The 14,136-nt window shown below is 38.1% G+C and overlaps 1 protein-coding gene across 1 annotated transcript in view; it reads left to right on the top strand.

Annotated features, from left to right (window-relative positions):
* Positions 1-14,136, top strand: part of COL4A2 (collagen type IV alpha 2 chain) — a 288,895-nt gene that overhangs the window by 140,490 nt on the left and 134,269 nt on the right. Inside the window, exons 5-7 of the mRNA XM_089693591.1 lie at positions 10,673-10,807; positions 10,911-10,955; positions 13,577-13,693. Of these exons, the coding sequence (XP_089549717.1) occupies positions 10,673-10,807; positions 10,911-10,955; positions 13,577-13,693 (297 nt within the window). The remainder of the gene's footprint in view (positions 1-10,672; positions 10,808-10,910; positions 10,956-13,576; positions 13,694-14,136) is intronic.

Raw genomic sequence — 14,136 nt, 5'->3', positions numbered from 1 at the left:
ATCCAGGGCTGTGCATGTTTGCAGCTCTTCTCTCCCCTCCAGGTCTCACAGGCTTTGCTGAAGCAGCAGGAGCTATTGGCTCCCACTACTGTCAATCAGAGATGAGGGAGCAGGGGGGTGGGGCCAAGATGTCTGTGTCAATGGATGCAGCAGTCCGCACAAGTGCCTCCATGAGAAGAAGCTTCCTATTGGGGGCACTAGCCAGAGAGGAGGAGCCAGGCACACCAGTAGGGAACCCAAGAAAAGGTGATCGGGAGCCACTGGTTGCAATTCTATACATGTTTGTTATTTTAGAAAAAAAAATTCTTTACAACCACTTTAAATTAGTTGTTAAGTATGTTAGCATGGCATCAGGTGGTATACAATTATGAAATAAACTGTAATCATTTTTCATGCGTTCATTTTTAAAGTAGATTAGGAAGGATACATTGTCATTAATATATCTTCTCTACTTTTAACAATTTCTAGGTATGCATGTGCTTTAGTTACATAGGTAAAGTGGAAGTAACATAATCTTTTCAAGTGTTACACTAGCCATATTTCCCAGAAATGTACAGTGACTATTGAAAGTATAAGGGCAAATCTTAAACACGGACTGAACTTTTTTAACATTGTATTAGTACTAGAGAGCATTTCATAAATGTTTATGTAGCAGATCAAAGTTCTCCTGCAACCATAAGTAATGATGAGCACATTAAAGAATGTTGAAGGTTATTTAAGCAGCAAGACACTCATCTAACATATATTAGCATTTCATTTGTTTAGTTTGCTTTATACAATATAGTATATTTACTATACTTTTGACATATTAGTAAGGCTCCATTCACACCTTTCCAAAAATGCAGCAGCTCAAAAAAGCATAGAAGCGAATATGTTCCATAGGAAACCATGTTAAATGGATTGTAGTGTGTTTCATTGGTGTGAATGAAACCTTATTGAGGGTTTTTTTGTTTTTTTGAGGGTTGGTTCACACCATAGAAATGCAGTCCGGATGTGTTCTGGATGTGTTTCTGCATGCGTGTTTTTGATGCGTTTTATGCGCATTCCAGTGCGTTTATGATGCATTTTTGATGCGTTCCAGTGTGTTTTTGATGCTTTTCATTTGATTTTTTCCCATGTCTTTTTCTTCCATTTAAATAGGGACGTGTGCATCCCAGTGCCTTTTCGGTGCATTCCAGTGCATTTTTTATGTGTTTTACCACCTTCCAGTACAGTTCTGTGCAAGAAAAATGCAGCCTGTTCTACTTTTTTTCCTGCAACCAGAATGCACTGGAACTACAAGCACTGATGTGAACTATGACATTGACATCCATATTACCTATTTTCTGTGTGTTTTGGATGCAGGAAAAAAGCACACTGAAATGCATTTAGTGTGAACTGGCCCTTAATAGATCTGTAATTAAGGGGATCAACTGACACACTACTCTGACTGTTGCAATCATCATGAATGTCATATCATATCATGTCAATATCATGCAACATGCAAAGCACGTAGTGAGAGCACTATTATTGTGGGACACTCTGACATGTGTAAGGACAGGGCTGAAAAACTATTTTAGTCTAGGTTCACACCTATGCAGATTGCTTTTGAGGTGTTTCTGCATTGCATTTTGCATTTTTACAGTTGCGTTTTTGACACCTTTTTGATGCATTTTGCATTTTTTGTTTTTCTTTTTTTTTTCTTGTTGCTAGGCAGATTTTAAGCACAAAACGCAGAAAAAAAGCAGCAAAAACGCAATACATGCTTTTCTGCAGCGTTCCAATTGAAGTCTATAGAACCAAAACACAATGTTTTGTGTTCAAAAAGTCCCTAACCATTTCCAAGAAACGCACCTGGTGAAAACGCAGAGATGTGAACCTGCCCCACAGGAAATCATGTTAAATGGACTGTACTGCGTTTCTGCAAAATGCAAAGCGTGGCACCTAGGGTCAGGGAGATTCCAGTGCTAGAGTTTACAAAAATGTAAGAAGCCAGCAGGTGAGAAAGCACACCAGACTCCATCTAAAACTCCATCCATTGGGGAACTGGCTCTTGAAACTGTAGATTGCATGTATTAGAAACTTCATAGCAACAAATACTGGTCAGAATTTTGTTTGAAACAGGGGCGGACTAACCATTCGAGCACTCGGGCACTGCCCAAGGGCCCGGGGTCAGTAGGGGGCCCCATGAAATGCCCCTGGTACCTTTTATAGGCTTTTTTTGGGTGTGGGCAAGGACACATGGGCCCAATGATCCCCTATTGCCCAGGGGCCCCATGAGTTGTCAATCTGCCCCTGGTCTGAAGGTAATGTTATTTTTTGTTACTTTAGGTACAAATTATACTATAACATGGTTTCTTTTATTATTATACAATACGAGGGAAAAGCTTTGTCTCTGGTTTGTGGCTGGATGAAAGAAAATTATTTAGATTTTCTAAAGTTTTGAACTGCAGCTGTTTCCCTAAGAAGTCTAAAGCTTTAGTTAGCTGAGGGCTCCGCCTGCTGGAGAAAAATATAATTGTCAAAACTGCAGAGTTTTTTTCCTTTCCTTTTTACAAGACCTGACTAACAATTTAAACCCGTTTTAGACTTTTGTAGAAAATATTATTATTATTATTATAAAGGATTTATATAGCGCCAACAGTTTGCTCAGCGCTTTACAATATAACGGGAGACAATACAGCAACAATATAAACCATATAAATGCTGCGCTACATTCAAACTAATTAAAATGAATGTGGAATTCAATAACTCAAAATTAAAATAATAACAATAATAATAAATAAAAAATGTGCTTGATGATTACAAAAATAATGACAAAACACAAACTTAAATCCATACGCATGTGCAAAAAAAATGCACATACATATATTAAATCACACGTGCAAAAATGTGAAGTGAAATGAAAACTAAATAATAAACACAAACTCAAAGTCCAATAATGGAATATTAAAAGTGAAAAAAAGTCCAATAATGGAATATTAGAGTGAAAAAAAAAAACTGTAAACTGTGTTTCCAATAATACTGTAAAGTGACCACAGGTGAAACAAATCGTGCAGATATCTAAGTGTAGATAGAGCTTGTGAATCCAACCACCTTCTGGATTAGCCTCTCACCTCATCTCTTCGACCCTTGCGGGTCAAAGAGCAGTAATGGATCCCTCTCACAGATCCTCCAGGCACCAAGGCACTCCAAAAACCACTTCTCAGGATATAATATTCCCACTCAGCTCTTCTCCAGGTATAGGTGAAATATCAATTTCTCAGAACAAAAAAGAGGGATCCTCCCATAGTGTAGTAGGTTTATTATACCATAGGAACATCAGATATTTAGTAGAAATACACTTACGTAGCAGCCAGTCCACATTAGACCCTCATGCTCTCAAATGAGGATATATCTGTGTTTGTTGGGTGTACAGCTGAATCCACAGGTGTACCAAGATGGCCGCCACGCCGGAAATACGTCACCGCGCTACGCCGACGCGTTACGTCACAATATCACGTGACTTCATCAGGGCTCTGATGAAGTCACGTGATATTGTGACGTAACGCGTCGGCGTAGCGCAGTGACGTATTTCCGGCGTGGCGGCCATCTTGGTACACCTGTGGATTCAGCTGTACACCCAACAAACACAGATATATCCTCATTTGAGAGCATGAGGGTCTAATGTGGACTGGCTGCTACGTAAGTGTATTTCTACTAAATATCTGATGTTCCTATGGTATAATAAACCTACTACACTATGGGAGGATCCCTCTTTTTTGTTCTGAGAAATTGATATTTCACCTATACCTGGAGAAGAGCTGAGTGGGAATATTATATCCTGAGAAGTGGTTTTTGGAGTGCCTTGGTGCCTGGAGGATCTGTGAGAGGGATCCATTACTGCTCTTTGACCCGCAAGGGTCGAAGAGATGAGGTGAGAGGCTAATCCAGAAGGTGGTTGGATTCACAAGCTCTATCTACACTTAGATATCTGCACGATTTGTTTCACCTGTGGTCACTTTACAGTATTATTGGAAACACAGTTTACAGTTTTTTTTTTCACTCTAATATTCCATTATTGGACTTTTTTTCACTTTTAATATTCCATTATTGGACTTTGAGTTTGTGTTTATTATTTAGTTTTCATTTCACTTCACATTTTTGCACGTGTGATTTAATATATGTATGTGCATTTTTTTTGCACATGCGTATGGATTTAAGTTTGTGTTTTGTCATTATTTTTGTAATCATCAAGCACATTTTTTATTTATTATTATTGTTATTATTTTAATTTTGAGTTATTGAATTCCACATTCATTTTAATTAGTTTGAATGTAGCGCAGCATTTATATGGTTTATATTCACTTGATCACTGGTATATGATTTAATGTTAGCAGCTGTTTGGGGTTCATTTATTTATTATTTTTGTTTGTTTAAACACACATTTGGAGCGCAGGAGGGTCACACCATTATTAATACAGCAACAATACAGTTCAATACAAGAGGGATAGGAGGGCCCTGCTCCTTGGAGCTTACAAACTGAGAGATTAATAAGCAGCACAGTGTTTATGCTGCGCACTTCCCCAGAGCTCTTTAGGGTATTGACCCTAGTAATACAGAATAGTAGTAGCCCCAGCAGACTCTAAGCTCCTTGGAGCTTACAATCTAAGAGATACTACCTGTGTGAGTGTGAGTGTAAGAATGTAATTAAGGAAAATTTTAAATACATAAGACAAAGATTCTAAGTGTGCTATAGAAAACTGACTTTTCCATATCAGTGAACTACCAATTACTACTTTGGTAATATGTAACACCTTATTAGATTCAAACATACCACAAGGCTGGATTTCCAAGCACCTGACAAAAAAAAATGTTTTCTGTTTTGCCTCTTTTGTCCCAAAACCCAGGGTAAAATTCCAAATCATGAACAAAACTCCAGTGTTTACCAAAAATCTGTTTATTCATTACATGTATGTAAATTATATGGCATGGACATACACTGTGTGCACAATTATTAGGCATGTGAGTATTTTGACCAAATCATCATTTTTATGCATATTGTCCGACTCCAAGCTATATAAACGTGAATGCTTATTGGATTTAAGCATGTCAGGTGATGTGTATTTGTGTAATGAGGGAGAGTGTGGTCTAATGAGATTAACACCCTATATCAAGATGTGCATAATTATTAGCCAGCTCCTTTTCCTCAGGCAAAATGGGCCAACAAAGAGATTTAACCAACTCTAAAATGTAAAAGATTTTAAAAAGTCTTTCAGAGGGATGCAGCAGTCTTTAAATTGCTAAGATATTGGGACGTGATCACAGAACCATCAAACTTTTTTTGCAAAAAGTCAACAGGGTCGTAAGAAATGTGTTGCGAAAAAGATACGCAAATTACCTGCCAAAGATTTGAGAAGAATCAAAGGTGAAGTTACCAGGAACCCATAATCCTCCAGTGTCGTCATATTCCAAAACTGCAACCTACCTGGATTGCTCAGAAGTACAAGGTGTTCAGTGCATGGCAAAGGTAAGGAGGGCTGAAACCTGACCACCACTGAACAAGACACAGAAATTGAAACGTCAAGACTGTGCCAAGAAATATCTGAAGACAGAATTTACAAAGGTTTTACAGACTGATGAGATGAAAGTGACTCTTGATGGACAAGATGGATGGGCCCGTGACTGGATCAGTTATGGGCATAGAACTCCACTTCGACTCAGATGCCAGCAAGGTGGAGGTAGGTTATAGTATGGTAAAGATGAGCTAGTTGGACCTTTTCAGGAAGATGGACTCAAAATTAACTTCCAAACCTACTGCCAGTTTTTAGAAGACACTTTCTTCAAGCAGTAGTACAGGAAATGTCTGCATCTTTCAAGAAGACCATGATATTTATGCAGGACAATATTCCATCATATGCATCAAAGTAATCCACTACGTGGCTAACCAGTAAAGATGAAAGAATAATGACATGGCTCCCTTCCTCACCTGGCCTAAACCCTATTAAGAATTTGTGGACCCTTCTTAAATAGAACATTACAATGAACAAAAACAATATATCTCTCTGAACAGTGTCTCGATGGCTGTGGTTGCTGCTGCACAAAAAGTTGATCGTCAACAGAAATTGACAAACTTCATGAATGGAAGGCTTATGACTGTTATTGAAAATAAGGATGACTATATTGGTCACTGATTTTTTTTTTTTAAATGTTTATTTGTAAATTTTGAATTGTTAGTTTATTATTCTCACTTTAACAGATGAAAATAAACAAGTGAGATAGGAAAATATTTGTTTTTCATTTAGTTGCATAATAATTCTGCACACTAATGGTTATCCCCTAAGAAAGCCAAAACCTCACTTTTACTGTCTTAAATATTCAGGTTTGAGGTTTATTAACAATTGGATTGATCGAGAGCAGTGTAGTTGTTCAATAATGAAATAATCCTCAAAAATAAAACTTGTTTAATAATTGGGCACACAGTGTACTAATCTGATCATTCACATCAGTCCCTGTCTATTAAAAAGATCCCACAATCATTTGTTCCTACCATAAACATCTGCATAAAAAAACTGGGAGGAAACCAGTTAACTATCCAGTATGTTTTTGTGTTTACATACAGTCCATGTGACGAATTAAGCACACCCTATTGAAATACCTGATTTTTTTCAACACAATTGAACAGGCAAACATTTGGATTTTCATTCAAATAGTATCTACAAGTAAACGTGAACTACTTGAACAAATAGCAAAACTGACATAAAGTATTTATCCTGACAAAAGTATTAGCTTTTTACAATCCCTGCTCAACAGGGCTGAGAGGTAGTAGCAGCACAAGGATCCAATCAGTTCATATGTTGGCAGTAAGCATGCTGATAGGAAGAGAAAGCAGAGTGATAGAGAGATTAACTCATCAGTGTGCTGCTTCTCTTTTCTTTGTCCAGTCACAGGCTGAGGTTGGTCTTTGACAACCTGGACTCAGAGAAAGCGGGCTGAATGATGCTGCCCATCAGACTGAGGACATATAGGGCCAGAAAAAAAGTACTGTAGGAAATCTCCCAAATATTATTTTATATTTTAATGTACTGTTCATTTTTATCCTGTTATATTTAGCTGGAGTTCTGCTTTAAAGATGTTTTTTTTTCTCCTGTCAGAAGCTGGAGACTGCAATAAATCTCTCCTCTATTTTGAACAAGTTCCCTGATGATGTTAATATTTACAATGTTTTACAGAATGGCATCCCACACCAAGAACTTCAAAAATACATATATACTTATACTTACAAAAGAAAATCTGTTTCTGTATCAAAAATTAGAAAGGCAGCATAAAAATATCCCAGCACAGTGAAAATGGTTTGACCCAAAGCATGTTCTTTTTTAGGGACATCATAACTAATCATGTAACACCACACTGACATTTCATCAAGCAATCAATGTACAGCCAGCTTCTAGACTTGATGGGGAACTGCACCTAATGTCAGTAAACGAAAAGGCATCACCATAAACCATCAATATAGCATTGCACAATATATCTTATTAATACAGGTGGCATCCTACTTTGTTTTCTTCTTGACCACCAATGCTTCTGCTTTGTGGACCTACCATTTGACTTGTCTTCTGCATCCCAAGCATTCTCCAATGTATGGGTTTGTGCTGGCTTTGCTATGTTCCAAGGGCTTCCCTGTTGTGTGGTATCTGGGTGACTTCCTGTTGAAGGAATATTTGTCACAGTTTGTGACTAGACACAGCTCAGGCCAAGATTCTCCTCCAAAAGGGAACTTAAATCTTGGCATTTCTAGACTTGAACTTTGCGTCCAAGAGTCACTTGTCTTTGGGATCTGTGTAAGAATTCTGGGTCTGATGTAAATTTCCCCCAAGGCAGTTCCACTAACTTTGTCCCTCTCCATCCTCTACAACTCAACTTTCTGTCATTGTGGGATAATTTAGTTTAGTCTATGACAGACCGACTCGACCAAGGTCCAAGATATCTTTGGCTTAGTGGCTCAAGAATCCAGTCTGTCCAAATACATCCTACTCTATCCACCTTTAGGATATCCCTGATCCTATTTGGAGAAGCCCATCCTGCCTCAGCCTAACAAAAAAACTTTTATTTTACCAGCTCATCCCACACAGTTATTAACTTTTGTATCACATGACCCTCCCTTTTTAGACTGTAAGCTCTAACATGCAGGACCCTCTGATTACACTTGTATTGAATTGTATTGTAACCGTACTGTCTGCCTTCATTTTGTAAAGTGTTGCACAAAATGTTGGAGTTATTTAAATCCTGTATAATAATAATACAATAAGTAAGTCAAGTAAATACTCAAGGAATCAACATTCTGGAACTTCAAGAATTTTAGTTGCCCCTACAATACTAGACTTCCTAGCTGGAGGGTCATCTGATTCGTATTCTATCAGAAAACAATACAGCAGTAGCCTTCAATGTCCTAGGGGTGGAAATGTGGAGCGCAGCCGTCTTTTGTCATCAGATCTTGCATTGGGGGAATGGGCCCCAGACCCAGTGATGTTACAGGTTTAACATTATACTGTACTCATTTTGTTCTCAGGTAAAGTGATCCTCTGACAGAGGTAGTGGTAGCTCTGGTAGCTTTGTGTCATCAGTACAGCCTGTTCTCTCTGACTCTGATGTACTGCTTTGCAACTAACTGAGTTGTAGCTAGCAGTTAGGAGGTTTGGCCACCACCAGTAGCCACACCTAGGCTGTGCTTTTGTTTTTGTGCCTAGTGTTCTACTTCTGAAAGTGATCTGAGATCTCCACTATGTCTTTCAATTAACAAAAGGTGCCCTTGGTGTGGGACCCTCTTTGTGACACAATTTTGATAACCCTACAGATGCTGATGGGTTGGTGACCACTGCATGAGGCAATCTTTTTGGGCTGTTTGGTGTGCACTCTGCATATCTGGTAGCTATTTTTTACAATGCCATAGGGCTTGGGAACTGATCTCATTTGTGCTGTTGCAATAGATGATAGATCTGCTCATCTTTGTGGTCCTTAGGCCTGATTTACTGAAGAAAATGTGCATGTATGACACAAAGAACAACCAAATGTACTCAATGGAGCAACCAAAGCATACACTGAGATGCAAATGTAATTTGTAATGTTCTCTGAGATGCAAATGTAATTTGTTGGCCAGCATGCTATAGTGTATAAATGTATGCCAGCTAAGTGGTGGTATACTTACAAAAAAATTAAATTGGGGGTGGTAGTTGACATTTGTTAGTTATTTTAAATGTGTATTGTGTACAGAAAAAAAACCTTATAATGTGCTATTACTAAAGGCCAGAGTCTCCGGGCCTTTGTATCAAAACTAATTTTCTCACCATACAAAAGGTCATTGTAAAAATTCACTGAACATAAATATGGCTATAGCGTGTGCTTTGCAATGGTATCACAGTATACGTGTGCATATGTGCAAACACACACTGTTCGTATACTACTGCTGTAGTGATACATGCTAATAAGGAAAATAAGATATATTGAAATAAGTTTCCTGTTGATTCCATTTTTTCAACTTGGGATGTTGGATTTTGAAACAGCATATGCTATATGGGATCTGAATTTGTGAGCATATGGAGTGTAAAAGAAAAAACTGTGATGTTCCCATGGAATAAATTATGGCATTGCTATAAATCGCATGCACTAGCCCTATGTAAATAGCACACACTCGATTATGTGAGCATATGAAACATGAAGGAGAGACAAATTGTAATGTCCCTATGGAATGAGCTACCATGACCCTGAGATGAATTGGAAATGATACATATACCACTCTAATTTATTATCTATGTCAGAGAACAAATATAAACAAACACCAGTAGGACTAATAGCAAGAAAGATAGTTACAGAAGGAATCTATGAAGTAAGAGCAAAGGGAAATAGTCTTTTTAAATGTTTTTCTTTTATTCCCTATTTCGGACACTTTTAAATAAAATGAGCTTACAAACTTGGAGATGAGTGGACTCATTAGTGGACTCATTATCAAGGAAATGAGATATTCAATGTTGACTGCATTCCCAAAGCTGAGACAATCCACTGAGGCTTTAGTAGTAAAACTAGTAATTAATAAATATAATTTTAGCGTTACAAAAAAGTATTTTTCTTAAGCATTTTATTGTTAAATTTCATCCCTTTACAACTTACTTCCCATTTCACACAAATGAAAATTTTTATATTAAAAAAAAAACCATAAACATAGTTTTAAGATTTTTAGAATACTTCAGTTTCTGATATGTTTTAATATTACTACCTTCTTTGTTTTGTTTCCGAAATGCTATTTATAGATAGAATTATGGATATTATAGATAATTATAGATATAGTACATTGCAGATAAAACATTGGTCAACATTGGTGTAATGGGAGAATGTTACAGAAACATGTAGAACAAATGAATCTGTTCAGAAGATGGTCTTTAAGCATGACGTGTAGCAGAGATCGTAACTAACTTCACAGCATTCACTATGTATTAGTGAATGCTGTGAATAACAAAATCTACATTAGCTCTAAGCCTGGACAATAAGATACTAACCAAATTACTGTAGGTCTGACTAGGTGTTAGACTAGAATAAAAGCCAAGAAAAATTGTGAAGTAAAATTCTAAATTTTGTTTACATCTTGAAAGTTTCATATTCCTGCGAAATTATGTATTCACTTACAGTAAATCACTAATTTATATTATAACTTTTTCTTTAGGGACAACCTGGGTCTCTTGGCACACAAGGTCCCTCTGGGCCACCAGGTCTCATTGGAATAGCAGGCTTACCAGGACGTAAAGGAGACAAAGGTGAAAGAGGTCAACCAGGCATTTCTGGACCAACAGGAGATAAGGTAAGTTTGCAGATTTCTTTCTTTAGTATGAAAGCATGTTTTCATTGAAGGTTATATCTTTAACAATAGGTTCATGTTAATAAATATTCCCCTTTTTATGCAGGGCCAAAGCGGTGTCACAGGTTTTCCAGGAGCCAATGGTGTGCCTGTAAGTATAGCAATGCGACACGCCTGACAAAAGTGGATAAAAGCTAAAGAAATGTATCCTTTAGAGCTAGTTGGCATTTAGGTTATAACGCATCCTGTAAATAGTACATGGTGTATACATATTGTGGGGACATAAGAGTTCTAAATCTAAAAATACCACACTCCCAGTTTGGCTTTATCTAATCCAATTTCCAAGTAAATCTTTCCCAATTAGACAAGGCTCCCTAGAAGTAGCCTGTCAAAGTATGCAACTTTTGTCACATGTTCTTCAAGCTCTGCTCTATAAAATCTATCATCTCCTCATCTTAAAAATATATATTGATGTGTTTCTGTATTAGGAGGATAAACATATTGGGCTCATTAATACTTGGATGCTTCGCTATGCATTTTGCTACACTTTCCAGTGTAAACAAAGTGTATAAACAACCCATTGTTTTCAGTACACTTTATTAATACTAATGTTGCACTACCCCATTAGGGGTCACTAGAAGATTTGGGTCCCCAATAGTCCTGCACATCCAGACATCACACATCTTCACAGAAACTTGCATCCAGAGTCAGAAATCAGTTCTTGAGCTTAGGTCTTGTTATTTTATTTAGGGGATTTTGAACTGGGATAGCCTAGCCAGAGTCTTCTTAGTGTACCACCCCAGACCCCAGATGAATTTCTCCTCTTCACCCAGCACTCTGGAGGTGTCCCTTAATAAGGGATCCGGTTACTGTCAATTTAAAAGATGAAACAGTCACTGGTGAGTGGCTAATCTGGTTTCCCACCAGAGTGTTTCTTCCCCTATCTGCCCAGTGGGTGTTGATATACTCACTCAGATCCTCTCCTGCTTGTGAGTTGGTGGCTGCTACCATGCCTATCAGCTGGGCCATTCCTTCCCTGCCATACAGGTGGTCCTCACTCAGGGGGCCAGTGAGCTCTGAGTTTTTCTCCTGTCCAGCTCCAGACTTGCAGGTAGGCCCCATACCACTAGGCCTCCTCGCAGCCTCCTGCTCTCAGCCTCATATCTTCCTCTCTTCCACCCAAACTCTCCTTGCACTGAACAGGCTTACTCATATTTAAGAGCTATTCTGACCCCTTGCCAACCTTGAATATGCAGATCAGCCACTCCTTACATCCACCCACTGCTTCGAGAACTTTCTCCAAAGTTCCAAAGGAAGTCTCGGAGAGCTGAGTCTGCAGAGCCGTCCAGCTCCTGACCAAAATTTGACCCCTCTAACTATTACACCTGGGCTCCTATTCAGTCCCTGTCTAACCATTAGGATCTAGCTTCCCCTAGCTGACTAGGAGGGTGCTACATCAATGCAATAAGGGTTGATTAAGTATAGGCAAATAAACTGTTCATTTTACATGTGAAGTTGCACTCTGCAAGGATATTTTCCATGAAACTTAGTGAATGCGGTGAAACTTTACTTTGTAAAGAGTACCCAATCACTTGCAAAAAACAGCATTTTAGGTTGCACATGATTGAATAATGGAAGTAAGCAGTTCTTTGATTAATTTACTAAGCTCTGGAGAAAATTCCCTCGCAGAGTGCTCAGTCTGTTTACCTTTAGTAAATCAGCCCCATTGCGTTCACTAGAGCAGAGCATTGGAATAAAAGTCCTGTATTCTGTATTTTTGTATGCTAACCTACCAATGTGAGCACTTCTGCTTTCACATGGATTTTAGAGCCATCAGCAAATGCAGCAGATGTGTTAGCAGCAATATACTATTGCTAGGTAATATTATATAATAGTAAAAACTTTGAGACAAGCATCCTGTCCTCCCTGGCTGTAACTCAACCGATAAAAAAAAATAATTCAAGCTTAGGCGACAATAGTTAAATGGTCACAGAGACCTGCTCCTCTAATACCCCTCTTTAGGACAACCCTATGCTTCCTCTCCTAACTACTATTCCTGATCTAGTTGTTTGACAGAGAGTGGGCATTCAAACCCTTTCAGACAGGCGACCCATTCAAAGAGAAACTGTCAGACTGTACAAGGCACTTAAGCTACCCTTAACACCACATCCTCTTGTACTATTGCTGGGTATTTATTACAATCTATTAATTTAAACACATGTTAAATTGCTGCTTTTCATGCATCTTACTTTGCTAGAAGATAAATTCTTCTTAAAAGGAAACATTCCTCACAGCCATCCTATATTGACTGGTGGTTGGCCTTTAGATCTGCACTTCCTATGTACTATTTGACATACTGTATATGAGCAGAGGCTGTCCAGCCAAATATGACAAAATCTGGTCCGCATGGATAGATTTCGCTTAAACACCCTGGCACCTCCAGCCTCCACCATTTTCCTCTATTCTTACCTCTCTCTCCTACTTTCCCCCTCCTTCCCTCTCTCTTCTATCTCTTGTGGGTTTAAAAACACCTAGATTATTGATGATGCTTGCTCTTTTAATACAGGCATACAAATGTCATGGACTATGGTTTCTGTGAGGTCTATTCAAATATGGAACTACTTTACATATTACTTTCTGTACGTTTACTGATTTGTGGTACAGCTTTTGCCTCTTTATATTACATCGTAACTTTAAAACTTTTAATGAAGTTTTTACTGTTAAATAAACTTTGAGAAATTTAATAACACATTTTTATAATAATATTCAAAGGGCCATGTTGGGCAAGGTGGTTCAAGAGGAAAGCCAGGACATGATGGCTGCAATGGAACAAAAGGTGACCCTGGCGAGGCAGGCTTCCAAGGCCCAAGAGGACCTTTGGGGTCTTTGGTAAGTACTGTATATTCTCTGTATGGAGAAAACATTTCCAGACATATGGAGGATGTAACATGTTATAACATATGAAATATAACATATAAAAAAATGAAACATTTACAGTATACAGTTGCAAGAAAAAGTATGTGAACCCCTTGGGATTACGTGGAGTTTTGCATGAATTGAGCATAAAATGTGCTCTGAACATCATCTAAGTCACAACAATAGAAGAACACAGTCTGCTGAACATAATACTACACAAACATTAGATGTTGCCATGGTTTAATTGCACATAACATGTAAACATTCACAGTGCAGGGAGGAAAAAGTATGTGAACCTTTGGACTTAATAACTGGTTGACCCTCATTTGGCAGCAATAACCTCAACCAAATGTTTCCTGTAGTTGCAGATCAGACCTGCACAATGATCTGGAGTAATTTTGGACCACTCCTGTTCA

The sequence above is a fragment of the Staurois parvus genome, unplaced genomic scaffold (genome assembly GCF_062004578.1).
Source record: "Staurois parvus isolate SC_StPar_1 unplaced genomic scaffold, SC_StPar_1.0 ptg000634l, whole genome shotgun sequence".
Classification (NCBI taxonomy): domain Eukaryota; kingdom Metazoa; phylum Chordata; class Amphibia; order Anura; family Ranidae; genus Staurois; species Staurois parvus.
This window is presented reverse-complemented; position numbering and strand designations above follow the sequence as displayed.